Genomic DNA, 26,818 nt, shown 5'->3' on the forward strand with positions numbered 1-26,818 from the left:
AATGAAGGGCATGACAAAAGCAGTGCCCCATCTCTTCAAAGAATATTTCACAGTACGCAGGCAGTTCGTCATAGTTCCAATCTACTTTAAAAAGCTTTTCTGTTAAGAAGTGATCTTCTGCTGTAGATGTCATTGTATGGAAGACTGTTTCCATTCATTTACCCCAGAGGTGGGATTCAGCAGGTTCTGACCAGTTCTGGAGAACAGGTAGCGGAAATTTTGAGTAGTGCAGAGAACTGGCAAATACCACATCTGACTGGCCCCGCCTCCATCTATTCTCTGCCTCCTGAGTCCCAGCTGATCGGCTGGGTCTTCTTTGGTTGCCCTGCACAGGAGAACAGAGCTGGAAAGCAGGTTAGTGGGGTGGGGAAGGAATGGAGATTTTGCAGTAAACTTCCCCCAGGAGTGGGGAGGGAATGAGGATTTTGCAGTATCCTTCCCCTGCCATGCCCACCAAGCCATGCCCACAGAATCGGTAGTAAAAAAAATTTGAATCCCACCACTGGTTCACCAGTCCTACATGGAAGGGTTTCTGCAGGAATAGAGTCCAAAAGGTCAAGAGAGTAAATATAGTTATGGGATTGGAACCTTTCATTGCCATCTCCATTTTGTGAACCCCATCTCTGCAGACTTCCCTGCCTATGTATTTTTAGCAGAATAACAGAGTTGGAAGGGACCTTGGAGGTCTTCTAGTCCAACCCCCTGCTCAAGCAAGAAACGCTATATTATTTCAGACCAATGGTTTCCAATCTCCTCTTAAAAGCTCCCAGTGTTGGAGCATCCACAACTTCTGGAGGCAAGTTGTTCCACTGGTTAATTGTTCTAACTTGTCAGGAAATTCCTCCTTAGTTCTAAGTTGTTTCTCTCCTTGATTGGTTTCCACCTGTTGTTTCTTGTCCTGCCCTAAGGGGCTTTGGAGAATAGCTTGGCTCCCTCTTCTTTGGGGCAGCCCCTCAAATATTGGGACACAGCTATCATGTCACCCCTAGTCCAACCTCATGCTCAAGAATGCAGTCACCGTGACCGTGCAGTTTCTTCTTAAAAACCTCCAGTGATGAAGAACCCACAACTTCTGGTGACAAGCTGTTCCACTGGTTATTTGTTCTCACTCTTAGATAGCTTCTTCTTAATTCCAGGTTGGTTCTCTCCTTGATTAGTTTCAAGGAGAAGTTTCAAAGAGTTGGATAATTTTATCCAAAATTCATTAACTCGTTCTTGGAATCAGGCCCAGCAAGAAGGGAGAATTTGATTTTTTTAAAAATCCACCAGTATTTATTTATTTTTTTTAGTATTTATTTGATTTGTCAGTCGCTTACAAAATACAGGTATAAGAATAAATACAGTTTTGAATACATGAGATAGATACTTATAAGAAAAATAAAAAGAAACAATAGGACAGGGATAGTAGGCACATTGGTGCGCTTATGCACGCTCCCTACAGACCTCTTAGGAAAGGGGTGAGGTCAATAGTAGAAAGTCTAAAGTTAAAGTTTTCGGGGGTTTGGGGAAGAAACCACAGAGTCAGGTAGGGTATTCCGGACATTGATCACGCTGTTGCTGAACTCGTATTTTCTGCAATCAAGCTTGGTGCGGTTTACCTTGAGTTTATATCTATTGTGTGCTTTTATATTGTTATGATTAAAGCTGAAGTATTCATTGACAGGTAGGACATTGCAACGTAAGATGTTATATAGTAGCAACGGCAATTCTTTAGATTCCTAATTTAGTAGAGAGGCGATGAAACATTTCTGCACACACCTGTATGGATGGCCTGACTCCAAGTCACATACCTGGGATAATCCAGCTCAACACCACAGCCCATCCCGGTGACTTGAAGATTTGGAATGTGACTTGCAAACTAAAGGGCTGATTCAGAGAATCACCAAATTATGGAATCACAAGTTTGAAAGGAATTGTTTCAGGCTATTGACTCCAACGTCATGATGCTTGCAGGAATTCAAATCCAGCTGTCAGGTGTAGCTCCGTTCAAGATCCAAGGAAGAAAAACTTAGACTCCATTTTTATAGAGAAAAGGACTTTTACTGAAGTTGAAGTGTCAGCATCAGAAGAAATACAAGATCTGAAGCAGAGGGCATGAAAATTACATATGGAAAGTCATCCCATATCCCCAACCCCAATAGTTCACACTGGACATCCAATCTGAGGTGTGTATAATGTCAGGTGGCGTCTCACACATCTGGTATGCCAAGACGGTTGACTTTGGCCTAGAAAAGATAAGTGGCTGCATCTGCTCAGTAAGCAAGAAAGCATAAGAACTTGTACAATTCACAACTTCATCCTCCAGCACCAGGGGTGGGATTCAAATTTTTTAACAACCGGTTCTTTGGGTGTGGCTTAGTTGGTGGGCATGGCTTGGTGGTCATGTGATTGGGTGGACGTGGCTTGGTGGTCATGTTATTGGCTGGGCTTGGCCAACTCAATATCACTCACATCAAGGCACGCATCTCCTCGCCTGGCCTCTCATGACTTTGGGGATGCTGCAACAGTTGTAAGTGTGAAAAATGGTCATAAGTCACTTTTTTCAGTGCCATTGTAACTTTGAATGGTCACTCCACACAAGCAAAGTACCAGCAAAGGAGGGGAAAAAAACTCCAGAGAAGTTCCTGAGACAGGAAGTCTAGTCCTGCCAAGAATGTAATAAGGGTTAACGGAGAGGCAGTTTCTGTAAGCAACCCCAGAATGTTTCCTTCCTGCCCTTCCTTACAGGATTAGGCCAGTAATTTCTTCTAACGATCGGTTCTCGGAACTGCTTAGAATGTTAACAACCGGTTCTAGCGAATAGGTCTGAACTGGTAGAATCCCACACCTGTCCAGCACCCTTCTCTCCACAAGGCCCAATTATTCCTCAACCCCACCCCCCATTTCTATGGCAGCCGGGAAGAGACAAGCAGAAGAATAAATCTTGGAGGCTGTCACCAGCCCTCTCCAAGGAACTGCTAGCCAGGTATATTGATGCAGTAATACTAACAATTGCAAAGGGCTCACAACTTTTTAAAGCACCACTGTATACTGTCTGCTAGCAAAATATTTCTCGGTCTTGGCAATTTTAAGAAGTGTGGACTTCAAGTTCCACACGTTTTTAGCCATTCTGGGGCTCTGGAAGTTGAAGTCCATGCATCTTAAAGATGCCAAGATTGAAAAACACGTCAAATCTAGCATGATCTAGACCCCATTGTGTTAATGCAGTAATAATGAAGACACAAGTCACTTCGGTGATAGCTGGAGGATGTGACGATTCTTGCAGATCCTAATGAAACCCTAACCATTCTCACTGTCCTTCTCCAACCATCCACCTTAAAGGAGGGTGCCCAGAACCTAACATAATATTCAAGACTGAACACTGCCTGCTTTGGAAACTATTTCTATTGATGGAGCCTAAAATTAAATTTGACGGTTATTTTTTAAAGTACAACACATTCCTGTCTCATATCCTGTGTGTAATCAATTACAGCTGCAGGACCTTTTTTTCACTTGTTACTAAGCTGTATTCTTTGTTCTGTTTTCTGTGTTGGATCTCTTTCCTAATGTCAAACTTCCTCTCTGTTAAATTTCCTTTGTTTCTTTTCAACCAGAGAAAGTCATCTGAATTTTATTTCTGTCTTGTAACACATATAAGTTCTTTCACCTAACTTCGCCTACAAATTTGATATGTTCCCCTACCTCTCATCTAACCACTAACAAATCTACCCAAATCTTTACAAGGTGGGGTTTTTTAGAGGGGAGAATGGTCATAACCAACGCCCTCAATTAATTTCCTGGAACTCAGTGGCGTCATGCAACATCTCAAACCATGGATAATTTAATCAAAGTCTTGAAATAGTCCTCAGTTGACTCTCTTAACATATAAGTCAGAAACCATGGTTTGTCGAATATAGTAACTGGCTTCACATTAACCCTAAGCTAGTGCAATACATCTGTCCCTATCTCTATATCTATCTATATCTGTTATCTATCTATCTATCTATCTATCTATCTATCTATCTATCTATCTATCTATCTATCTATCTATCTATCTTCTATCTATCTATCTATCTATCTATCTATCTATCTATCTCTATTATCTATATCTATCTATCAACTACACTATCTATCTATTATCTATTATCTATCATGTATCTTTCTATATCTATTTATCTATCTAATCATCTCTCATCTATATTTTATTCAGTTTCTATAGCCATCAACTCAAGCAAGTCCCTCTTGATTCTCAGCTACCCAATACAGCCACACTAAATTTGTGTACAAAATAGAGGCAGGGGAAGACAAATCAAATTTAAGTTCATTTTATTACATTACTGAATGTTTTCCGGCTAAGGAGCACCAGGGTGGCATGTGTGAATCCTTCACCCCTCCCTGAACACATTTCCTGTTCTCACAACAACTAAGAGAAAGAGCAATGCTGAGATATTTATTTATTTGGCTGGCTGCGGCTCTCGGGGGATCCAATATGGCGGGGCGGTCGTCCCGATCTCACTAAATTAGACCCCCATCATGGCTGAGTGGTGATACTATCGGCTGAGACAGCTGGAATTTGTAGCTCTGAAACATCAGAAGTAGAGCAGAGTCTTTCCCCCCTCCCCAATCCAAAGATGTTTTTTTTAAATCAAAAGGGGGGAAAGAAAGAAAGAAAGGATGAGGTGAAGAATGGGCCCCCAGGATAAGTAAAGGATAAAAGTATGGGCATCCATTGTAGGGTTGGATTCCTTCCATCCTTGCTCTCTCTTTCTTCCTCCTCCATCTCTCTCTTTTCCTCCCTTCCCCCCTTCTGTGCTTTCATCCTTCCTCTCTTTTCCTTCCTTCTTCCTTCTCTCCCTTCCTTTTTTCCTCCTTCCTCCCTTTTCCTTCCTTCTTTCCTTCTTCCCTCCCTCTCTCCCATCTTTCCTCTTTTCCTTTTTTCCTCCCTCTCTCTCTCTTCTTCTCTCCGTCCTTTTCTTCCTTCCTTCCTTCCTTCCCCTCTTCCTCCCTCCCTTCCATCATTCCTGTTTTTCTCCTTCCCTCCCTCTCTTTCCTGATTTTCCTTTTCTTTCCTCCCTCTCTCTTCCTCCCTCCCTCCCTCCCTACCTCTCTCCTTCCCTCCCCCCACCTTCCCATTGTCTTCCTGCTACCAAGTTCTCCTGCCAGACATCTGGTTGGTGGGAAGGAGATTCTGCAACCCTGGTGAGATCCCTCCAAGCCAGACTGACTCAGGATGACTGAAATTCTGTGAAGGAAGAGGTGGGGAGGGGAGGTTGAGTGTTAAAAAACCCGAGATGAAATAACTTTCTACCGTTTCCTCTTCTTTTCTGGCAAATCAAACTAAGGGACCACTTCCATTTATTCTTCTCCTGCGGGGATTTAATCTAACTTTGGTAAGAGGAAGCATTAAAATGCGTTAGAAGGGAGGCGAGACGGAAACTTGTCATGCTGGATAGACTCCAATCAATTGAGTATATTTGATTGTTTTATTAATGTATATGGATTTCGGGAACATATGGCTTTCTAGAAGTTGCTAAATTATAGTTCCCAGCATTCTTCACCACCATTGGGCTATAATGGCTGCAGATCAGAGGTAATATTTAGCAGGTTCTGACCAGTTCTGGAGAACCGGTAGCGGAAATTTTGAGTAGTTCAGAGAACCAGCCAATACCACCTCTGACTGGAGATTTTATAGTATCCTTCCCCTGCCACGCCCACCAAGCCACGCCCACAGAACTGGTAGTAAAAAAATATGAATCCCACCACTGCTGCAGATGGGAACTGTAGTTCCATAATTCTACAGGGTCTCTCTCTCTCTCTCTTTCTCTCTCTCTCCCTCTCCGTCTCATGTCTCTCTCACACACACAGTCTGTCTCTCCCTCCCTTTCTCTCTCTCAGTCTCTCTCTCATACACACATACATACAGAGATAGATAGAAAGAGAGACAGACAGTTTGTCTCTCTCTCACCCTCCCTCTCATCTCTCTCTCTCTCTCTCACACACACACACACAGACTGTCTCTGTCTGTCTCTCTCTCTCACACACACACACATACAGACAGAAACAGAGAGACAGAAAGAGACAAAGTATTTCTGTCTCTGTCTCTTTCTCTCTCTTTCACACACACACACACACAGACAGAAACAGACTGTCTCTGTCTGTCTCTGTCTCTCCCTCCCTCCCTGTCTCTTTCTCTTTCTCTCTCACTCACTCACACACACATACACAGAGACAGAGAGACAGAAAGAGACAGAGACAGTCTATCTCTGTCTGTCTCTCTCTCACACACACACATACAGAGAGAGACAGAGAGACAGAAAGAGACAAAGTATTTCTGTCTCTGTCTCTTTCTCTCTCTTTCACACACACACACACACACACACACACAGACAGACAGACAGAAACAGACTGTCTCTGTCTGTCTCTGTCTCTCCCTCCCTCCCTGTCTCTTTCTCTTTCTCTTTCTCTCTCACTCACTCACACACACATACACAGAGAGAGAGAGACAGAGACAGTCTGTCTCTGTCTGTCTCTGTCTGTCTCTCTCTCTCACACACACACATACACAGAGAGAGACAGAGACAGACAGAGACAAAGTATTTCTGTCTTTGTCTTTTTCTCTCTCTCTCTTACACACATACACACACACACACAAAAACACAGAGTCTCTCTGTCTGTCTCTGTTTCCTTCCTCTTCTCGTTTAAAATAATGCTGCTTTATAGCAAGAAGCTTAAAAATTCATCATTAACTTTTACAAGAGATTCAGGGAATCCAGGGACATCCTTACACTTAGGAGCGCAATCCTCTTAATTCTTTTCCACTGGATCTTCCGGTCAGGGTTGGTGAGCATCTGGACCCCATCAGGCAGCTGACTTCACACATTCCCACTCTAACCCTTTGGTCCTGGCCACAAATGGGCATCTCGAACTGCAAAAAGAGATCTTTGAGCCTAGAAAGAAAGTCTTGCGAAAGTCAACTTTTTCCATTTGGCTCCCTGCATAAATATTTTCCTTGGAGGGCACTTCAGTTTCTACTACGAGAATCCCATGGCGGACTCCAGGGCTGCATAACGTTCAGCGGTTTTACTGGTTTTTTCATGCAACGTCTAGTGGGGTTGTCTTTCCCCCCCTCCCATTGTTATTTTTAATAATAAGAGACTCCATAAACCTCATGAGAAAAATCACTGGAAATGAATTTTTTTTTTTAAAAAAAAAGCATTGCATGCTAAAAACAAATAAATATGAAATATTGACGTAGAAGAAATGAAACAAAATGTTTGTCTCCATTCCGTTATCCAGTCTTGCATTTTATAAGATAATGGATAGATGTGTGTGTGTGTGTGTGTGTGTGTGTGTGTGTGTGTGTGTGTTCATGTGCTTTGCAAATACAGCAATATATGAAAAATGCTTAGATCACTTCCCCCGTTTTCAAGCCAATGGAGTTTGAATCACGGTTGACTAAGGGCTTCCTTTTAGCTAATGCTAAAATCTAACCACAGGTGCTAAGATTTAAACCAAAAGGTTCTTTCTGGACTTATATAAAATATATAAATATATATAACCCTCCTCTACTCCTTCCAACAACAGCTTTTGCAAAATGTTGGATAAATAAGTAAATGTTGAACCCTTCCTGAATAATAGTTGGGGTTACTTACAGGTAATCTTCAAGTTAACAATCATTCATTTAACAATTAGGACACTGGGGGAAAAAGTGACTTGCAACCAATCCTCGCACACAATCCTCACAGCATCCCAAAGTGAAGAGATTCCAACTGAAGAGAGTGTAATTAGAAAAATATTAGACTGTGCAGAAATGAATAAGTTAACACTAGCAATCCAAGACAAGGAACAAATTGGCTATTATATGATGTAGGATTTTTTTTATCAATGGTTGATAAACAAATATGGAAGCTAGAAATTAAAAAAGACTAGCGCAAAATTGTAAACATGTGGTAAGAATTAAAAATGTTAAGATGGGGAATGTTATAAGAATTAGATATATGATGCAGATTAGTATTAAGTAAGAACAGAGTATTAAAGCTAAGCAATGAATATGCATAAACTAGAATGGTTATTGCACAAGATAGTTATACCCAAATGACACACTGTTCAAATGAAAGGTGATGCTTGTATGTATAAATAAAATAAAAAAATATAAAAAGAAAGCATCCCGACAGTCACATGATCAAAATTCAGGCACTTGGCAACCAGTGTGTATTTAATAAACAGGTAGTCCTCGTCATAGGACCATAAATGAGCCCAAAAATTTCAGCTGCTAAATGAGACATTTGTTAAGGGAACTTTGCCTCATTTTACAACTTTTCTCTGGTCTCAAGTGCTAAAATATCTCTGTAGGGCTCTGGAGATAAGGCTATGCAGCCAGTCACATCCCTCCATAAGTACATTAATCATTTGGCATGAGAAAATACCAAAAGTACACACAGGTTTCTGGACGTGGATGTGCAAATAATAAGATCATCTTACCAAGAGAACACACACACACACACAGAGTGAGGAAGGGAGGGAGGGAAAGAGAAAGAGAGAGAAACTAATATAAAATAAGCAAGAAAAAAGTAAAAAGAAAAAGCTAAAAGTACAAAAAAAAACAAAAAACCACAACCCACCCAGAAATAAGGAAAACAAAAATAGAAGAGATTCCAAGTTTCAAAAATTCCTCCCTTTTTACAACCCTGTAATCCGGGGTGACTGAATGGAGCTGAACATTTGCAGGCCGGATGCCCTTCCTGACACCACATGGAGTTCACAGTAGATTTTTTTTTTCCTTTGTGCTCCAGAAGAGAGAAACATCTTCCACTACCCAGGACTGAACTCTCAACCTTCTGAGTGGGAGGCGAGAGTCTTCACCACAGGGGCCACCAGGCAGCTCGAATCCAAAGACTCAAAGAGATTCTGATATTCTTCACTGCAGTTACAAATGTGTTTTGTATATATACATGTATGCATATATTATATGTATACTGTATACATATATATGTGTGTGTGTGTGTGTATAAATTTTTATTAAAACGTTTTAAAAGGAAGATAAACACGAATACAAGCTAAGAAGAAGTATGGGAGGAAAAAGAAAGGAATAAAAAAAGTTAGTGAAAATACAAAAAATGTGATAAAATAGAAAAGAAAGGGGAAAAATTGAGCTTTCCTCTTTCCTGCACACACCTGCCTTCAAGTATGAATTCCTAGCCTCCGGGCATGTCAAGAGACTGAGTCAGAGGCTCTTTTGCCATGCCTGATTTCGAATCTGGGACAGCTTACCTTTTCTCAAGAAGACGGTGGGCCAGAAGGATGCCGTTATTAGTTTTAAAGGGTTATTTATTTAGAACTCAAACAACGTGGCTCCGGGTGGCATACAACATCACGAAACAAAGTTTTTTTAAAAAATTAAAATAATTAAAAAATAATAATAATAAAGGCGACAAAATAAAAAAGGAAACTGCTTAGCACCAAAGCTAAAAGTGTGCAGGGCAGGTGAGATCTTCCACCTCAGGTGAGGAGGGAGAGCCTGGATTTTGAACATGCTCTATAAAACCCTGGGCCTGCTGGCCTTGGTTGTTGCATGCAGATTTTGGCATACTAAAGCACTGTTTCTCAGCATAGGCAGGGCTGGGCCTGTTGGGGGTTTGCAGGAGTTCAGTGCAATTCAGAAAACCCCCAAATCCCACTCCTGGATGGCCCTGCCCACCCTGCCCCTCCCAGGAGTCCCCACAAGGTCCGTTTTGAGGCGAAAATTGGGCCTCCTGGAAGTTCGGGAAGGCCAGAAATGGGCCTGTTTCTGGTGTCTAAGAGAGCCTCCGGAGCCTGGTGAGGCCATTTTCGCCCTCCCAGAGGCTCAAGGAAAGCCTCCGGAGCCCGGGGAGGGCAAAAATGCCCCCCCGCCCGTGGTGGTGCAGGAGGCCGACTAGGCCACGCCAACCATGGTCACGCCCTCCCAACAACTGGGCAGAGAACCCCTTGCTAAAAATTTTGAAGCCCACCCCTGAGCATAGGTGAACTTCAACTCCCAGAATTCCCTACCCAACACCTCCAGAATCCTAGGGAAGTATTTTGCCACATGATGAGAGAACCAACCTTCTTCCTTCCCTTCTAATGCACAAAAATTACCACACACACAAACACACAACTTGTGGACCTCTCTTCCATAAAATTAGTGACATGGGCTGGCCAGTTGAGTTTTGCGCACTCTGCAAAAGAGCATTTTTGATGAGTTTGTAGTTCAACAACCCATCATGTGAGCGCAGCCTTAGACAAGGTCACAAGTGTGAATGTTGACAACCACTCTTCCACAATCTCTTTGAAATGTACAGCAATATCGAGGGCCACAGAGAACCCTGCCCAGTGCCCAACGCTAATCTTTCATTTAAGCTTCTCTTCAATATCCTTTTGTTTTTTTAAGGCAATTGTGATCTCCCGAAATGAGTTTCGTTCCAGGCCTTTCAAACAACTAAACCAGGAGTCTCCAAACTTGGCAATTTTTAAGACTTGTGGAACTCAACTCATGGCTGGGGAATTCTGGGAGATCTTGAGACGGACCTGAGATATACAGGTAGTACTTTAGATCAGGGGTCTCCAACCTTGGCAACTTTTAAGGCTTGTGGACTTCAACTCCCAGAATTCTCCAGGAAACTATGCTGGCTGAGGAATTCTGGGAGTTGAAGTCCACAAGTCTTAAAAGTTGCCAAGGTTGGAGACCCCTGCTTTAGATCACAATCAGCTCCTTTCGTGATATCTACTGCAAATATTTAAGGAATGAAATTTGCATTGTGCTGATCTGAGAGCCGTCTTGGTCTCTAATGCAAGGATCTCCAAACTTGGCAACGTTTAAGGCTTGTGGACTTCAACTCCCAGAATTCCTCAGTTCACAAGTCTTAAAAGTTGCTAAGTTTGGAGATTCCTGGTTTAGTGGTTAAGGCCCTAGGCTAGAAACCCAGAGACTGTGAGGTCTAATCCCCCCTTTGGCATGAAAGCTTACTGGGTGGGTGATTTTATAAAGATTATACAGATTAACAGAGCTGGAAGGGACCCTGTAGGTCATCTAGTCCAACCCCCTGCCCAAGCGGGAGACCCTACACCATTTCTGACAGATGGCAGTCCAATCTCTTCTTGAAAGTCTCAAGTGATGAAGCTCCCACAACTTCCGAGGGCAACTTCTGTTCCTTTGGTTGATTGTTCTCAATGTCAGAAAAGTTTCTCCTTATTTCCAGGTTGAATCTGTCCTTGTTCCGTTTCCATCCATTTGGGCCAGCTCAACCCCATCTCACAGGGTTGTTGTTGCAGGGCAATAGGAGGAAGAGTGAACATCAGTTATGTTGGCCACTTTGAGCTATTTCTAAATAATAATAATAACAATAATAAAGGCAAGGGAACCAATCATCACCAGCATGAAGAAATCCCAGTTTGCTGCCGACAGACAGCCCTGTATTCTTAACGCCCGCAGTGCAAAACACGTTAAACAAACCCAGGGCAAAACCAAATATTTGGCACCTGCCTTAGAAGTTGCCAAGGTTGGGAAACACCGCACTGAGGACTAGCCGCTTCTGCAAGCGAGGATGGTTTCCAGCGGAAAGAACGCCGTGTGCCTGCAGCCGAGAGCTGATGGGGCCGCGAAGTGAAGTTTTCATCACTTCCCCGTTCTTCTTCCCGTCCCCTTCATTCCGCCGCCGCTGCGTCACTCTCCGAAACTTCTCTAAAAAGAGGGACGCAAGTGATGCCCGGGGTGGAGCCAGGCCAGCTGGAGGAAGGAGGGAGGGGGGTGGATTTCAAACATAAGCAGAGCGCCAGAAGGAAGGAACCGCAGAATCTAAGGGTTTTTTTTCCTCCCCCTCCGGCTGAAAGAATTGCTCCAGGATCCACTCGCTTTGCGGATTACCAGCTCGCTCCTACGCCGCCGCCCCGGATCCTGTTCAGCATCCTGAATCCATGAAGTGCTTTTGGACCGGCGTTTTGTTCTCCTTGGTGGCGACAGACGGTAAAAAGCAAAAAAGAAGAAGGGGGGGAGGGGGCAGAGGTAAAAGAAAGGAGGGAGGGAGGAAGGAAAGAGAGGGAGAGGGAGAAAGAAAGAAAGAGAGGGAGAAAGAAGGAAGGAAGGAGAGAGAGAGAAGGAAAGAGAGAGAGAAGAAAGGAGGGAGGGAGGAGAGAGAGAGAGAGAAAGAGAGAGAGAAAGAAGGAAGGAAGGAGAGAGAGAAGGAAGAGAGAGAGAAGAAAGGAGGCAGGGAGGAGAGAGAGGAGAGAGAAAGAGGAAAGGAAGGCGAGAGAGAGAAGGAAAAAGAGAGAGAAGAAAGAGAGGGAGAGAGGGAGAGAGAAAAGAGAGAAAGAGAGAGAGAGAGAGGAAGAAGGAAATAGGGAGAGAGAAGGAAAGAGAGAGAAGAAAGGAGGGAGGGAGGAGAGAGGGGAAAGAGAAAGAGAGAGAAAGAAGGAAGGAAGGCGAGAAAGAAAGAGATGGAGAAAAGAAAGAAGGGAGGGAGGGAGGAAGGAGAGAGAGAGAAAGAAAGAGAGAAAGAAAAAAGAGAGAAAGAAGGAAGGAAGTAGAGAGAGAAAGAGAGAGAGAAAAGAAAGGAAGGGAGGAAGGAATGAGAGAAAGAAAGAGAGAAAGAAGGAAGGAGAGAGAGAGAGAGAGAAGGAAGAGAGGGAGGGAGGGAGAGAGAGAGAGAGAAAGAAAGAGAGAATTAAATAGTGGGAAGGGTGGCGGTTGGATGCGAATGATTTTGTGTATTGTCTTTTGTCTAAAGGGCTGTTAAATGAAAGTTGTTCTTCGGAGCTCCCAAATGAGTTTCGCAGAGGAGTTTTCAAAGTTTGGTTCTTTTATGATCGGTTGGGGGTGGGTGGGGGGAATCGATCCGGCTGATTTCAGAGCAGGTCGCAAGCAGGAGAGAAAGAAGTAGAATTATAGTTTTTCCTATTCCCCACTCTTTTTATTCTCAATAGGAAGTCATGCCTCATGGTTACAGTTTGAGTTTGGGCTGCAGAAATGCAGATGATCGCCAGAGGGAACTGGCACTTTGGAGTCTCGTGGCTTCCCACAGCTTCTGTTGAGATGATGGCAGGTGGAAGAAAAGTTTTGTTTTCTAACCTTGAGACCAGAAGTCTTGACCAGAGACACTGGGGGAAAATGAACAAGCAAGACTCTAACCCTGAAATCTTAGGCTTTTATAAGATGCCTGGTTTATTTAATTTTTTTAAATGATGAACAACCCAAAGGCAAATCAAGCACGGATCAATTTGCTTGTTTAGGGACAATGCAAAAGGTAAAAATTAGCAGCTAAAAATAATGGCTTCCTCACTTCCTCACTTTTCCCTGCAAGTTATGGGTGGCTAGAAAATTTGAAACCTTGACAATTTTAAGAGATGTGGACTTCAACTCGCAGAATTCCCCAACAAGAGTGGCTGAAAACCAATAAAACTCTGATCCTGGAGCATTTTCAAAGATGGAAAATATTTATGAATTTCAATCTGTCTGATAATCCCAGATACAAGGACTGCAGTTACGGCCTTGTGCAGTAGTATATTTTTTAAAAAATGAATCCCAGCCTCCTGAATTCCTTTGCAGATTTAGAGGCCTGTAAAACAGTAAGGCCAAATATTTTTGCGCTTGTGTTTTTTTTTTTTTTAATGTGGTTGGCACTGTGGACATTACTGTCCAGGGTTATCAGTAGCAAACTGGCATTTCTTCAAGAGAATGGAACTTGCATCATAAAATCACAATGCAAATTCCACTCCTTAAATACTTATGTAAGACATCATGGAAATGGGGTGATAGGAGCTGAATAGGTACCATGACACTGTAATGCCTATTTCATTGTTTGCTGATCTCCCTTTCCATGCTTACCGACCTAAGGAATAAAAAAGTGTCTTGTTTTTTTTTTAAAGCACCCATTTCAACCCTACCACCACATACATTCATTTTGGACCTGCCCTGTTTTGCAACGTGGTTCTCAATAGACCATACATAGCTTAGATTAGAAGAATTCCTGGCTTAGTGTGTTCCACCAATTATGATTTCTTGAACTGGCCACAGTTAAACAAACCCATGGCTTACATAGATGGAGGAGCTTACATCTGAGGAGGATGGGCAGTTAAGAATGGGCAATTAAGAAGTATGAAAAATAAAAGGAAGGGAAGGGAAGGGAAGGCAGGGAGGGAGGGAGGGGGAGGGGAGGGAGGGAGGGAGGGAGGAGGAAGGAAGGAAGGAAGGAAGGAAGGAAGGAAGGAAGGGAGGAAGGAAGGGAGGAGGGAAAAGAAGAAGGAAGGAAGAAGGAAAAGGGAGAAGAAGGAAGGAAAGGAAGGAAGGAAAGGGAAAAGAAGGAAGTAAACAAAGGAAGGAAGAAGGGAAAGGGAAAAGGAAGGAAAGGAAGGAAGGAAGGAAGGAAGGAAGGAAGGAAGGAAGGAAGGAAGGAAAGGAAGGAAGAAGGAAAAGGGAAAAGAAGGAAGGAAAGAAGGAAGGAAGGAGGAAGGAAAAGGGTAAAGAAAGAAGGAAGGAAGGAAGGAGGAAAAGGGAAAAGAAGGAAGGAGAAAAAGAGAAAAGAAGGAGGGAGGAAGGAACAGGGGAAAGGAAATAGAGGAAGGAAGGAAGGAAGGAAGGAAGGAAGGAAGGAAGGAAGGAAGGAAATAATTTCTGTAGAGAAGTCTGTTCCCAATATCCCTGTTTTACAGAGGCCTTCTGCAGATAGTCCTCAATTTACAAAAATTTGTTAGCAACCATTTGAAGTTACAATGCCACTGAAAAAAAAGGGCTTACAATCGGTCATCACACTTATGGCCATTGCAATATCTCCTGGTCCTGTGATTTGGTCATTTGGCAAATGGCGTGCATTTATAAGGTTTGCCGCATGGGGCTGCATCAGGTGATCATCATTTGTGACTTTCCCAACCCGGTTACAAGCAAAAGCCATAAGGCAAGCAGGAAATCCTATACCAGAGGTCTTCGAACTTGAGAGCTGTAAGACTTGTGGCCTCCAACTCCCAGAATTCCTCCTCCAGTCACGTTAGCTCAGGAATTCTGGGAGTTGAAGTCCACAAGTCTTAAACTTGCCAAGTTTGAAGACCCTTGCTCTAAACAGCCCTATGTTTCACTTAACAACTGCAGCGATCCCAATTGTAGCTGTATGCTGAGGCCTACCTGTTGCCCCCTGCTTTACTAATGACTTCCCTTTCAACTTCTTCTAATAGTTGTTGCCCTTCAATGCTACTCCTGTAACGGGAACAGCGACTGCTGGGATACAGAAACATGTAAAGACCACCAGCAGACGTGCAAAACCACCGTTATGACCATAATAAGTCGTAAGTTTTGGGGAGGGAGAAAGGGAGGGCGTGATAGGGGTAAGAGGGTGATGGGGGGAAAAGCGTGAGGCCCATGGCTGATCCAGGCTGCATTTTATTTATTTATTCATTTGGAAATTTATCCTGCCGTCTAATCGCACATGGCAACTCAAGGCGGCTTCTGCCTGAGAAAATCCTTCGTTGGAGAATTTTTCACATTGTCAAGGGAAGGATAGGAAGAATCCCCATTAAAAACCGAGAGCCGATTTGTACGTACGAGCTCAGGAACCTGCCATGACGGCCGTTGTGTCTCTGCCTTTCTCTTCCTCCGTTGTCCTGCAGGACCCAAGATCTCCACCTACTTCCTCAAGGGCTGTGACATCAGTGGAAAGACTAATAATTCCATCTCACACCTTCTGGGCCATCGGCTGGTGTTTTTGGCAGAGGAATTTTGTGAAACTGACCTGTGCAACAGTGATGTACCCAAGGAAATACCCAGAGGTACATATTTGAGCACGTAGGAGTTTTATTCAGGGACTGATAGCTGCATGACTTCAAATATCCCATTAAATGAGTCTTCGCTTGTTCTATTCAGGAGTCTGCAACCTTGGCAACTTTAAGACCTGTGGACTTCAACTCCCAGAATTCGTCAGCCAGCAAGGCCAGAAGTCTACAAGTCTTAAAGTTGCCAAGGTCAGAGATACCCTACTATAGATAGTCTTTGACAACCACCATAATTGGGACCCAGATTTCTGTTGCTAGGCTGTTACATGGCTGGCTGGGGAATTCTGGGAGTTGAAGTTCATCCATCTTAAAGTTGCCACAACCAAGAAACACAGATGTATGGTGTCCCAAAGGGCAACTAGTTTTTTTTTTTCCCCTTGAAAACATTTTGCTTCTTATTGAAGAAGCTTCTTCAGTTCTTTTTCAAGGAACCAAAACTAAGAAAGTCCCCCCCGTTGCCCTTTGGAAAAAGTGTCTTTGGGACATCCATGACCTGAGTGCTTGGGAATCTCCAAGGACTGAAGTACAGTTTCACGAACAGTCCTAAAAATGCTTCTTGGGGTTTTGTACGTGCCGTGATGCCTAGAGACTCTGACATAATGATGCTTGAACAGAGTCCAAAGTGAGGCCTGGGTTGCTACACATCCTCTTCACTGTTTTCCTTGTTACCTTCCGGGAGGAAGCTTCGTGGTATCCGAAGGAGAACATCTAGATTCGGTCAAAGTATTGTTCCTCTTTTAACAACCCCATAATCCATTGCAGGGTGGAGTCTGGGCAACCGAATGGAGCTGAATGTTTACTGGCCGGATGCCCTTCCTGTTGCCAATGCAGAGTTTTGTTCAGCAGATATGTCCTCATTGCACCCAGAGAGAGAAATATCTGCCTATACCTAGGATCGAACTCACAGCCTCCTGATCGTGAGGAAAGAGCTCGGTGCAGTGGCCTAGAGGGGTGTGTGTGTGTGTGTGTACATATATACATACATACACACTCACGCACATATATATATACACACACACACACACATACATATATAGGGGTGTGTGTGTGTGTATACGCACACACACACACACATACATATGTATATCGCATGTGTATATGCGTGTTATGTATGGGTTTGGGTAGATAGATACTTTCTCTTGAGAGTAGGCAATAGAATTTCATTTTTAATGTGGGCCACTGTGCTCACACACAAAAAATGACAATAGAAGTTATCTATCTTATCCATAATAATAATGATTTAATGTATGCAAGCATATACAAAGACTCATTCACTGTTTCAATGGTTTGCTGTTTTTCTCCTTGGCAGTGACGGATATGATCCGTGTCCGAGGCCATAACGAAAACCTCCAGAATTGCTACTCTTGTACAGCTGCTGATAACACTTGTAACAACTCCAGTCTCAAACTGATGCGTTGTTTCTGGCCTCAGGACAAGTGCATAGATATTACCTCCTTGACGGATCCAGAAGGTGAGTCCCTGCCTTCTTCTGGTGCACAATTTATTGGCCGCTTCTTCTTCCGATGTCTTTGTTTCAGACAGGAAGCTAACTTTCATTTAACATCTTACTCCCAGAGCTCTCCTGGGTAATTCAAGCATCGTGTGTTTGCATATTAAATGTGTCTAGAAATTTAACAAAACCTCTAGCTCTAAAAGAGTGATCTGAGGGCAGCCATTTTAAACAAATGCAATCGATATAGTAATAGTAATAGAATAGAATTCTTTATTGGCCAAGTGTGATTGGACACCCAAGGAATTTGTCTTGATGCAAATGCTCTCAGTGTACATAAAAGAAAAGATACATTCGTCAAGAGTCAAGAATCATAAGGCACAACACTTAATAATAGTCATAGGGTACAATAAGCAATCAAATCATACTAGGAAACAGTCAATATAAATCGTAAGGATACAAGCCACAAAGTTACAGCAGTCACAAGTGGGAGAGGATGGGTGATAAGGAGGGATGAGAAGATTAATAGTAATAGTAGTGCAGACTTTGTAAATAGTTGGACAATGTTGAGGGAATTATTTGTTTAGCAGAGTGATGGCGTTTGGGGAAAAACTCCCCTTGTGTCTAGTTGTTCTGGTGTGCAGTGCTCTATAGCATCGTTTTGAGGGAAGGAGTTGAAACACCTTATATCTGGGATGTGAGGGGTCTGTAAATATTTTCACAGCCCTCTTTTTGACTCTTGCAGTATACAGGTCCTATATAATTTATTTATATAGGGTTTAATAAATAAAAAAAATACACAGGAAGCCCTTATGACCACAGCAAAGCCCAAATCTTTTGTTGCTAAACAAAATAGTTGTCAAGTGGATTTTACCCCATTTTACAACCTTTCTTGCCATAATTGTTAAGCGAATGACTGGAGTTGTTACATTAGCACGATGGTCGTTAAGTGAATCTGGCTTCCTCATAGACTGTGTTCGTCAGGAGGTTGCAAAAGAGCATCAATAACCCCAGGACATAAATGTGAGTCAGTTGCCAAACACCTGAATTTTGATCACATGACCATGGGGGTGCTGGAATGATTGTAAGTGTGAAAAACGAGCATAAGTCACTTTCTTTTAGTGCCCTTGTAACTTCGAATAGTCTCCAAATGGTTGTAAGTGATTGTAAGTCAAGGACTATCTATAATTGTAACTTTGAACAGTCACTAAATGGTTTTAAAATGGTTGTAAGTCAAGGACTATCTATAATTTATGACAGACCTAGCTTTGTCAATCCATTCATTTCAGTACATATGGCAGGAAAGCAGAGATCAACCTAAGATTTAGACATTTAGATCCGGGAAATAAATAAATGCATACATGTATATATAACTATACATTTTTTAATTGATCAAAATGCTTTTGTATTCATTATCTCTAAGATTTATTTATTCATTGAATTTATATAGCTGCCTATCTCACTTTTACATGACTCTAGTAAATAAAACAAATAAAATACACAATATAAAAATAGAAATAAAATAGCTAGCAGTCAGCATTATCCAATCATGCATCCACATAGCCAGTTTTCTACAATCAATGTTTCTCAACCTTGGCTCTTGACTGGGGAATTCTGGGAATTGAAGTCCATGCAGCTTGAAGGAGCCAGTGTTGAGAAATCCTGGTCTAAACACAGACGATGCAAAATATATTTAAGCAGGATTCACCTTACTCAGAAAGCTACAAAACCGACCAAAATTAAAACTAATCAGACTTTGCATGTTTGTAAGTGGAGCTGTTGTAATTAACCAAATTAAAGGAATGTGTTCAGGCAAAAATGTATTTAGGGATCTCTGTGAAGCTCCAATTTGTAGTAACCTTTAGAACATTTCAATTTCCCAGTAGTATAAAAGATGGCAAACGGTGCAGCATTCACCCCTACCCACTCTGCCAAATAAATATACTGTATATAATTAGCATTTAACTCCCCCATTCTCAGAACTGTGTGATGTCTGCTAAGACGATGAAACGGCTCACAGCCAGCACTATTGTGCCAAATAATAAAGTCATTTTTTGCCCTCTGTATGCGGGGATTAAAAATTAGCATTTCACTCCCCCGTTCTCAAAACTGTAGTGTTTTGTTTGGGTCCAATGGGTTCTAGTAAGAAGTTGGACCAACTCTCACAGCTTTACTATGCAAAATAATACAGTGTGTGTGTGTGTGTGTGTGTATGTGTGTGTATGTGTATGTGTATGTGTATGTATATATATATATATATATATATATATATATATATATATATATATATATATATATATATATATACTGTATTATTTTGCATAGTGAAGCTATTTTGCATAGTAAAGCATAGTAAAGCTATATTTTGACTGTATTATTATTTGATTGTATTATTATTATTGATTGTATTATTGTTACACATGCACACGGACTTCAATTTGGCTGGGGAATTCTGGGAATTGAAGTCTGCTAGGCTTAAAGTTGCCAAGGTAGGAGACCTCTGGTTTAGAGCAGCGTTTCTCAATGTTCGCCATTTTAAGACACATGGACTTCAGTTCCCAGAATTCCCCAGGCAGCATGTGGAATCTTCAGAAGATCCCTTTGAATTCTTATGAATGATTAAGGATCCCAAAGAGCTTCGGTTTATGTGGGTTATATCGATTAATATGTACTACATTAGAAATTAAACCTGAGAATGGTTATAATAATGATTTATTTGACTCTGTGGTTCCCCTGAAAGGATCTTGGGGATCTCCAGAGTACATTTGGAGAAATCCTGGTCTAGAGGTCTCTGGGGATTCGTCCAGGTCCTGGTTGTCCCAAAGTGCTTTTCAAAGGAGGTGGGGAGTCCAGTTGCCTTTTGAGAAGTTCCTTTGGGACCAGCAACTCTGGTCCCAAAGGTGAAACAGCTTGCCTTCAGAAGTTGTTGCTGCTCCATCACTGGAGGTTTTTAAGAAGAGATTAGACAACTATTTGTGTGAAATGGTATAGGGTCTCCTGCTTGAGCCAGGGGTTGGACTAGAAGACCTTCGGGGGTCCCTCCCAAATCTGTTATCCTGTTGTTCTGTTAGGGAATCTCAACTCATGGAACAGGGTGCCCCCTGGAGGCCAAAACCACATTTACATCATTGCTTTTCCCTCCCTCTGGTAGAATTTCCCAAGGATCAAGAACGTATCAAGGGCTGTGGCCAGCTTTCCCACTGCCAGGATAACCTGGGCTTCCAAAACCACAAGAGTTTCTACATGGTGAAGTGTTGTAACTCCAGCTGGTGTAACAATGATGTGCAAGGTAGGTCATCACACAACCTTGTTTTAGAGCTGTAAAAAGAGGCCTGCAGAAAAAAGAAAGAACAGCCCATATAATAGCCATCCCCAAATGTTAGTTTGATGACCTTCATGGTCACCTTCATGGACCTTCATGGTCAGTTCCCATTCACCTCCTGTGGGCTGAGATTAGCCCCCTCTTGGCATGAAAGCCACGGTGAAGACACCCATCATGGCATCCTTTGCAGGGTGATGTAATGCTACATCTGAGGTCAAAGACATGGATACAAATACATGGGAATATCCATGCTTTCAATCCATGTTTTTAAAACCATTTTATACTATGGATTTTCCTGATCTTGCTAGTTCGTTTTCCTTTCTGTATAAATCTTCCTGGGTGCACAGTCACCAAGTACCATATTGGAAGTGATGCCCAGGGGAAAAAAAGAGAGAATTACAGAGTTTCTAAGTTTTTTTATTTCCCTTGAAAACATTTCACTTCTTATCCAAGAGGCTTCTTCAGTTCTAACTGACTGGTGGAGGACGGAAGGATTTGCAAAGAATATAAATCCCTTGAACCAGTCAGTTAAAATCAAAGAAGCTTCTTGGATGAGAAGCAAAATGTTTTCAAAGAAAAGGAAAAAAACAAGGAAGTCTAGTTGCCCTTTGGAGCATGTTGTGTTGTACATACCCAACCAGTTACGCATATTCCATTATCATGAACAACAACCCTTTGCTTAATGCAGTAAGGGCACCGATTCACAGAGTTTGCTTCTCTTTGCAGATTATAAATTGGCTTCCTTGCCCTTGAATGGCCTTACGTGCCACAGCTGCGAAGGAGACACTACTCAAGGTTGTGCCCCGAATAATATCACAACGGTACAATGCCGAGGGCCCATGACCAAATGCTTGGAAGCCTCAGGAATCCACGGTGAGTCATTTGTTGCAGATTCCTCTTACTTGCTCCTACTTACTTACATGTTAATCTGCAGAGTGAGCATAAGGAGAAAGATTTGGAAATAAATCTGCAGAAATTGTGAATCTACTTCAAATGGACTAAGAGTTTCAAGCAGGCTTCAGAGTTGCGTGGAAACTCTTGTCTTTCTCAACATTCCAGACCCTTTTGGACCATGTCTTGGTGGACAATGAGAATTTTCTGAATCTGCCAGTTTATCAGAGTGGTATTTGCCAATGTTTCTAAACGTTGGCAAGTTGAAGATGTGTGGGCTTCGATTCCCAGAATTCCCCAGAATTCTGGGAGTTGAAGTCCACACTTGCCAAGGTTAAGAAACCCTGGTGTATGAAGTCCACCTTCCCTTAAGTCCTGAGAGCAGAGAGAGATGGTTGTCAGTCATATGCAATTCTGACAGATTCCATGTATCTGTTCTTTTAACCATTGAATGAGTTACAGATGAACAGTCGTCTGAAGAGCAAAAATTCATGACTTCAGTTTAAGAGTTTAAAAGCACCAAAACAGCATTTCTCAACCACGGCAACTTGGGTGGACTTCAACATGCTGTCCGGAGAATTCTGGGAGTTGAAGTCCATCCATCTTAAAGTTGGCTGGCTGGAGAATTCTGGGAGTTGAAGTCCATCCATCTTAAAGTTGGCTGGCTGGAGAATTCTAGGAGTTGAAGTTCATCCATCTTAAAGTTGGCTGGCTGGAGAATTCTGGGAGTTGAAGTCCATCCATCTTAAAGTTGGCTGGCTGGAGAATTCTAGGAGTTGAAGTTCATCCATCTTAAAGTTGGCTGGCTGGAGAATTCTGGGAGTTGAAGTCCATCCATCTTAAAGTTGCCATGGTTGAGAAAAGCTGCCCTAGAATAACTTCTGGATATCTATATTCAACCAGTCCCATGCTGGATGAAACTGGTTCTGTAGTGTCTGCCTCCTTGTGGTCAGCAGAACTGGGAGCATGGCATAATGTAACATCTGCCCTCGAGAGCTTAAGAGAAAATCAACTGAACATACCAAGGGTCTTCAAACTTGACAGCCTTAAGACTTGTGGACTTCAACTCCCAGAATTCTTCTTCCAATCATGTTAGCTCAGGAATTTGGGGAGTTGAAGTCCACAAGTCTTAAACTTGCCAAGTTTGAAGACCTTTGGTATATACCATTCAGATACCTTCTGCTTACTACATTGTTTTGTAAGACTGCATCCTTCCATGGTATGATTCAAGTGGGAATGGAAGACTCAGTTTCTCTCTCGCTTTCTCCCTCATTCAGGCATCTCTGGGAACTATTCAGTGGTCAAAGGTTGTGCATCCCCTTCCTGGTGCGACAGTCCGTACACCTCCATCTACAAGAACCTAGGCAGCGTAGAAACCCACTGTTGTACTGGTGATCAGTGCAACCGCTTGATCATTGATGGACAGCTAAAACCATCTCCAAGGAGCCAAGCCAGCCACTTCACCTTGGCCCATCACACTATTATGTCAACGAGTCTCCTGCTTTTTATAGTTTTTCTCCTTTCTTGAGGAAGCTCCTGATCTCCAAGAGGAAGACGGACACTTACTCCAGATCTGGACCAAGTAGGACTTAGAACTAGGACTTTTTCAATATTTAATACAGCTGGGAGCAAACGGGGCTCCTTCTGAGAGCCCCTATTTATGCAGGATGTACACCTCACACCATTAAAGAGACCACCACCACCACCACCCTACAAAACCAGGGGTGAAGAGACCATTCTTGGAGACCAAAGCAGGGGTGGGATTCAAAAATCCCAACAACCGGTTGTCTGCCTGGTTGCTGGGTGGGCGTGGCTTACCAGAACTTCCGGGAGGGCTGTTTTTCACCTTCCCCAGAGTCCGGAGGCTTCCCTCAGGCCTCTGGGAGGGTGAAAACAGCCTCCCTTGGGCTCTGGAAGCCCTCCGGAAGCCAGAAACAGGCCCGTTTCTGCATTTCCAGAAGGGCCATTTTTCGCTCTCCCACAGCCTCTGCGCGAATCCTACACTTACCCGCGTCCAAAATATGAAGGGGTGGAGTGGGGCGAGTGGGGCCAGCTGGTCAGTTCAACTACCGTTTCAGTGAACCAGATGTAAATTTAACATCTGGTTCGCCCAAACCAGCCCAAACTGGCCGAGTCCCACCCCTGGCCCAAAGAGTACGTATTCTAAGCACACGTGAGCCTTCCCTCCCTTTTTCAAAATGGTCATTAGCCAAGTTATCCATGCCTACTTGAGAGTATTTATTTTTCTGCACTACGCATACACAGGTAGTCCTCAACTTACGACCGCAGTTGAGGCCAACGTTTCTGGTGCTAAGCAAGACGTTTGTTAAATGAGTTTTCCCCCATTTTAGGACTTGTCTGGCCCCAGTTGTGAAGTCGATTGCCGCAGTTCTTAAGTTAGTAACATGGTGGTTAAGTCCATCTGGCTTCCCCACTGATTTTGTTTCTCAGAAGGTTGCCAAGTGGGGGTCACACTGTACACTTCTGGACACTGCAAGTGTCGTAAACATGAGTCAGTTGCCAATCATTCCAAATTTTGATCCTATGACCAAGTATGAAAAAATGGTCATAAGTCTTTTTTTTCAGTGCCGTTGTAGCAATAGCACTTATATAACACTTTGCGGCCCTCCCTAAGTGGTTTTACAGAGTCAGCCTCATTTCCCCCAACAATCTGGGTCCTCATTTTACCCACCTTGGAAGGATGGAAGGCTGAGTCAGCCTTGAGCCTGGTGACAATCAAACTCCTGGGTTAACCTGCTATACTGCATTCTAACCACTGCGCCACCATGGCTCTTGATTGTTGTAACTTGGTTGTAACTTTGGACGTTCACTAAATGAACTGTTGTAAGTCGAGAACTATCTGTAAGATGTCCGGCAACCAGATCAGTGTGGATAGCTTGGTGAGAATTAAGTTATGTGTTGTAAAAGAAGGCTAGTGGCTAGGAAAGCTCATGATATCTTGGGTTTTTGCTCAACAGGATAGAATAACAGAGTTAAGGGACCTTGGAGGTCTTCTAGTCCAACCCCCTGCTTAGGCAGGAAAACCCTATACCACTTCAGACAAAGGGTTATCCAATCTCTTCTTAAAAACTCCCTGTTTTGGAACAATGAATGTAAGTCAAGATTGCTGAATTATAGCAAAAGTGCTGGATGCACATTTTGAGGGGAAATCCTTATTTTTCATAGGACACCATGAAATTTCCTATTCCTTTTATTTATATCTTCTCAATGCTATGAAGGACTCTTTTTAACTGTTTTGACTCAGGAAGAATGAGCCTTGTGGTCTTTTAAAATCTGGGTGAGGCACTTAAGAGCTATCCTTACCTACAAAGTTTGATTCATTATTGACACAAAGAGCTTACACAAGGAGCAGCTATTTTCCTCTTTTAGATGTTTGTTGGCAGCATGGAATGGTTTCTTCCTGTTATTTTATTATTTTATATATCTATTTATGTTAATAAAATATTTTTGTAACATTCAAAATGTATTCTTGTGGGCTTACTATACTTTAATCCAATTAACACTACAGGCAGTTGTTCCTCCTAGATGGAAGATAGGAAAGACATTTAGATGCCAAAGAACCAATAAAGAAGAATATTTGTAGATTAGGGTTGAAATGAGGGGTCCTTGCTGCTCTCTGAGCTTGGTCGTTGTCTTGCAGACATTTTATTACCCAATTAGGTAACATCATCAGTGCCAGATGGGGAAGGAGGAGGTGTGGACTTCAACTGTGCCAATATGATATTTCCAATAAAGTTATTATTTGAGGAATCTACCTGTATGCAGTTTATTTTAGCCAGATATACAAAATCAAGGCTGGGCTATATACTTTCAGTTTTGACAGACAACGATACCAACCAATCTGAGGAGAAGAATGGGATGCCAAGTACCATTCACTCATCATGAAATCTCCAAAACCGTAAAGCCTACAAACTTGAAATTTGGCACGTATGTTCCACTTGCCTTCTAGGTGCTCGATAAGAAAGGATTTTTCAAAATGACCATCAGAACATTACTATTTCTTAATACAGCAATTAACACGCTCTGATGCTAAGGAGTTCTACTCCCCCTCCCCACCTGAAAAGAACTCTGTTCCAACTGCCAGTTGCCTCAGATTCCATTACCTCAGTTCAAATTTGTAGACATTGCACTCCTTCACTCAGGAGTGGCCTGGGGCTCCTTACAGTAATAAATCTTGGTACCTCACCAAAAATGTCTACACCTTCCACCTATGGAACTGTTTTGTGGACTCAAGGAAGCAGGAGTGATATTCCCTTATGAGTTTCAATCACCGACCACCACTGAGCCAACGGATTGTGACCCAAATTTCTCCTGCATAGCCCAATCACAAAGTTTCGTCATGAAGCATAGGTATCCATCCAGCTAGTGGCTTATAAAAATGTTTGTGGATAAAGGCAAAGGCCCTCCGAGAGAAACGTTGAGATCAAAAGAAGACAAAATGCTGTTTTTTGATACAGGTCATACCCAATAAAAGAGGGGGAGGTAGAGATGGACAAGGGACTTTTACAAGAGATGAATAGAGGGAATTTCTGATTCAGCCAGATCAGTGGGCCCTTTGCAAAAAAGACTGAGGATGGAAGTCCCAAAGGTGCTTTTTCAAGAGACAACTGGACTTCCTTCTTTTTCTTTGAAGACGTTTCACTTGTCATCCAAGAAGCTTCTTCAGTTCTGACTGGATGGTAGAGAATGGAAGGATCCAGTCAGAGCTGAGGAAGCTTCTCGGAGGAGAAGCAAAACATCTTCAAAGAAAGAAAACCAGAAAGTCCATTTGCCTCTTGAAAAAGCACTATTTTGACAACCATGACCTGGAGGACTGAGAATCTCCATAGACACTGAGGATGAAGGTTTTTCAATTTGGATGAAGGTGCTCACATGACACCAGAGGACTGCAACCATCATCCATACATGCCAGTTGCCAAGGGTCTGGATTTTTGACCATTTAACCATGGGGATGCTTAGTGGTGGGATTCAAAAATTTTTACTACAGTTCTGTGGACGTGGCCTGGTGGGCGTAGTGTGGCTTGGTGGGTGTGGCAGGAGGAGGATACTGCAAAATCCCCATTCCCTCCCCACCCCACTAACCTGCTTTCCAGCTCCGTTCTCCTATGCAGGGCAACCAAAGAAGACCCAGCCAATCAGCTGGGACTCAATGGGAGGCAGAGAATAGATGGGGGCAGGGCCAGTCAGAGGTGATATTTGCTGGTTCTCCGAACTACTCAAAATTTCCGCTACCGGTTCTCCAGAACCGGTCAGAATCCGCTGAATACCACCTCTGAGGCAAAGGTCATAAGCGTGAAAAACAGTCATAACTCACTTTCTCAGTGCCTTTGTAGTTTCGAACGGTTACTAAATGAACCATTATAAATCAAGGACTACCTGTACAG

At 42.7% G+C, this 26,818-nt stretch overlaps 1 protein-coding gene and 1 long non-coding RNA gene across 2 annotated transcripts in view; one reads left to right on the forward strand and one right to left on the reverse strand.

Moving 5' to 3' along the window:
* The window catches only part of LOC148124961 (uncharacterized), a 20,615-nt gene extending 8,952 nt beyond the window's left edge, over positions 1-11,663 (reverse strand). The window contains exon 1 of the long non-coding RNA XR_015744855.1: positions 11,476-11,663. This is a non-coding gene — a long non-coding RNA (uncharacterized LOC148124961). The remainder of the gene's footprint in view (positions 1-11,475) is intronic.
* A 118-nt stretch (positions 11,664-11,781) lies between these two features.
* On the forward strand, positions 11,782-24,896 carry PLAUR (plasminogen activator, urokinase receptor). The gene is made up of 7 exons (XM_026722796.2): positions 11,782-11,959; positions 15,157-15,267; positions 15,589-15,747; positions 17,060-17,221; positions 20,352-20,489; positions 21,249-21,395; positions 22,691-24,896. Exons 1-7 carry the CDS (start codon positions 11,911-11,913, stop codon positions 22,939-22,941), a joined length of 1,017 nt encoding a protein of 338 aa, XP_026578581.2. The 5' UTR covers positions 11,782-11,910; the 3' UTR covers positions 22,942-24,896.
* The last annotated feature ends 1,922 nt before the right edge of the window (positions 24,897-26,818 follow it).

The sequence above is a fragment of the Pseudonaja textilis genome, chromosome 10, assembly GCF_049901715.1.
Source record: "Pseudonaja textilis isolate UNSWEBS1 chromosome 10, rPseTex1.2, whole genome shotgun sequence".
NCBI classification, from domain to species: domain Eukaryota; kingdom Metazoa; phylum Chordata; class Lepidosauria; order Squamata; family Elapidae; genus Pseudonaja; species Pseudonaja textilis.

What these genes read in the sequence shown, in the direction of transcription:
- PLAUR (XM_026722796.2), top strand. Translation starts at nt 11,911, where the DNA reads ATGAAGTGCTTTTGGACCGGCGTTTTGTTCTCCTTGGTGGCGACAGAC. An exon ending in ACCCAAGGAAATACCCAGAG is followed by an intron (nt 15,748 to 17,059) that starts GTACATATTTGA and finishes TCTCCTTGGCAG; the next exon opens with TGACGGATATGATCCGTGTC. An exon ending in GGAAGCCTCAGGAATCCACG is followed by an intron (nt 21,396 to 22,690) that starts GTGAGTCATTTG and finishes TCCCTCATTCAG; the next exon opens with GCATCTCTGGGAACTATTCA.